This window comes from Lupinus angustifolius, chromosome LG18, assembly GCF_001865875.1.
Source record: "Lupinus angustifolius cultivar Tanjil chromosome LG18, LupAngTanjil_v1.0, whole genome shotgun sequence".
Taxonomy (NCBI): domain Eukaryota; kingdom Viridiplantae; phylum Streptophyta; class Magnoliopsida; order Fabales; family Fabaceae; genus Lupinus; species Lupinus angustifolius.
Window position 1 is genome coordinate 10,472,271 of NC_032026.1, and position 700 is coordinate 10,472,970.

At 37.6% G+C, this 700-nt stretch overlaps 1 protein-coding gene across 1 annotated transcript; it reads right to left on the reverse strand.

The window, feature by feature from the left end:
- LOC109332538 (18.2 kDa class I heat shock protein-like) lies at positions 1 to 486 on the reverse strand (the record flags this gene model as incomplete). The annotated part of the gene is made up of 1 exon (XM_019567522.1): positions 1 to 486. A coding segment is annotated over exon 1 (423 nt), but the record flags the coding sequence as incomplete, so codon positions are not given.

A 700-nucleotide genomic window follows, 5' to 3' on the forward strand; every position in this document is an offset into this window, starting at 1 on the left:
CTTAGGAACAGTGATAGTAAGAACACCATTCTCCATAGCAGCTTTAACTTGATCCAATTTAGCATTCTCAGGCAATCTAAACCTTCTAAAGAATTTACCACTACTACGCTCCACACGATGCCATGTATCATTCTTATCTTCTCTTTCAACATTCCTTTCTCCACTTATCTGAAGCACTCTATCATCTTCTATCTCAACCTTCACTTCCTCTTTCTTCAGTCCTGGAATATCAGCCTTCAACACATGCGCTTCTTCGGTCTCCTTCCAATCCACACGGGCACTAACAAATGCTGAATTTTCACTTGGGAATGAACCAGATACAGAATTCGGAAATTGAAAATCCTTGAATGGGTCCCATATGTCAAGGGAGAATGGGTCGAATATGTTGCTCCTTCTGCCACCGAAATTGGGAATGAGTGACATTTTTTCTATATGAAACTGTGAATTGAAATTGTTGGATGTATAGACACAATGTATTGTATTGTTTTGTTTTGTTTGACGATGTGGAAGAAGGCATGTAATATATTTATATAGGAAGGTGAAGGAGTAATGTGGTACTTTCGAGAAAGTCCTATTTTTTTTGTTAATTTTCTTTCTGAGTATATGAAAAATCGGGGACATTCTGGATTTTAGAAGATGAGATTCTAGCACCAGAAGTCTCTAGATCAAACCGTTCTATGATTTCATGGCATTATTACAG